The following is a 1,166-nucleotide window of genomic DNA, read 5'->3' as shown; positions in this document are numbered from 1 at the left end:
TGTTGCAGGATACACAACAAAATGTTAACATCGGTCACCTGAGCTGGTGAGATCAGAAGCAGGCGATGATTAACTTTTGTCAGTATATGCTTTCATACTGTGTGCTACCTTTGTACATTAAAAAATGTACTTAAAAATGAAAAACTTAATGATGTCTACCATACTCTTTAGGTTGCAGAAGACAAAGAGGAGAGTGAAGAAGAGCTTATCTTTACTGGAAGTAACAGTGAGGTTTCTGAGGATGTGTATACAGAAGAGGAAGAGGAGGAGGAGTCCCAGGAGGAAGAGGAGGAAGAAGATAGCGATGAAGAGGAAAGAACCATTGAAAAAGGAAAAGGCATTAATGGAACTATAAATTATGATAGTGCCAATTCAGACACCTCTAAGCCAAAGATATTTAAAAGTCAAATAGAAAACATAAACTTGACCAATGGCCACAGTGGAAGGAACACAGAGTCCCCTGCTGCCATTCACCCTTGTGGAAATCCTACGGTTATTGAGGATGCTTTGGAAAATATTAAAAACAATGACCCTGACACCGTAGAAGTCAATTTGAACAATATAGAGAACATCACATCGCAGACTCTCACCCGCTTTGCTGAAGCCCTCAAGGACAACACGGTGGTGAAGACCTTCAGCCTGGCCAACACACGTGCTGATGACAGTGCGGCTTTGGCCATTGCGGAAATGCTCCAGGTCAACGAGCACGTCACCAGCGTCAACATCGAGTCCAACTTTATCACGGGGAAGGGCATCCTGGCCATCATGAGAGCCCTGCAGCACAACACTATGCTCTCGGAGCTGCGGTTCCACAACCAGAGGCACATCATGGGCAGCCAGGTGGAGATGGAGATCGTCAAGCTGCTGAAGGAGAACACCACGCTGCTGCGGCTGGGCTACCATTTTGAGCTCCCAGGACCAAGAATGAGCATGACGAGCATTTTGACCAGGAATATGGATAAACAGAGGCAAAAGCGGATGCAGGAGCAGAAACAGCAAGAGGGATATGATGCAGGAGCCAACCTTAGGACCAAAGTCTGGCAAAGAGGAACTCCTGGCTCTTCACCTCACGCATCTCCCAGGCACTCTCCCTGGTCATCCCCAAAACTTCCCAAGAAAGTCCAAACTGTGAGGAGCCGGCCTCCATCTCCGGCGGCCACGCCCCC

The 1,166-nt window shown here is 47.6% G+C and overlaps 1 protein-coding gene across 1 annotated transcript in view; it reads left to right on the top strand.

Moving 5' to 3' along the window:
- The window catches only part of LMOD2 (leiomodin 2), a gene marked incomplete at its 3' end in the record, with an annotated part of 10,344 nt that extends 9,180 nt beyond the window's left edge, over positions 1–1,164 (top strand). The window contains exon 2 of the mRNA XM_004386551.2: positions 172–1,164. Coding sequence (XP_004386608.1) covers positions 172–1,164 — 993 coding nt within the window. The remainder of the gene's footprint in view (positions 1–171) is intronic.
- Positions 1,165–1,166: the final 2 nt, after the last annotated feature.

Source organism: Trichechus manatus, unplaced genomic scaffold, assembly GCF_000243295.1.
Source record: "Trichechus manatus latirostris isolate Lorelei unplaced genomic scaffold, TriManLat1.0 scaffold00167, whole genome shotgun sequence".
NCBI classification, from domain to species: Eukaryota; Metazoa; Chordata; class Mammalia; order Sirenia; family Trichechidae; genus Trichechus; species Trichechus manatus.
This window is presented reverse-complemented; position numbering and strand designations above follow the sequence as displayed.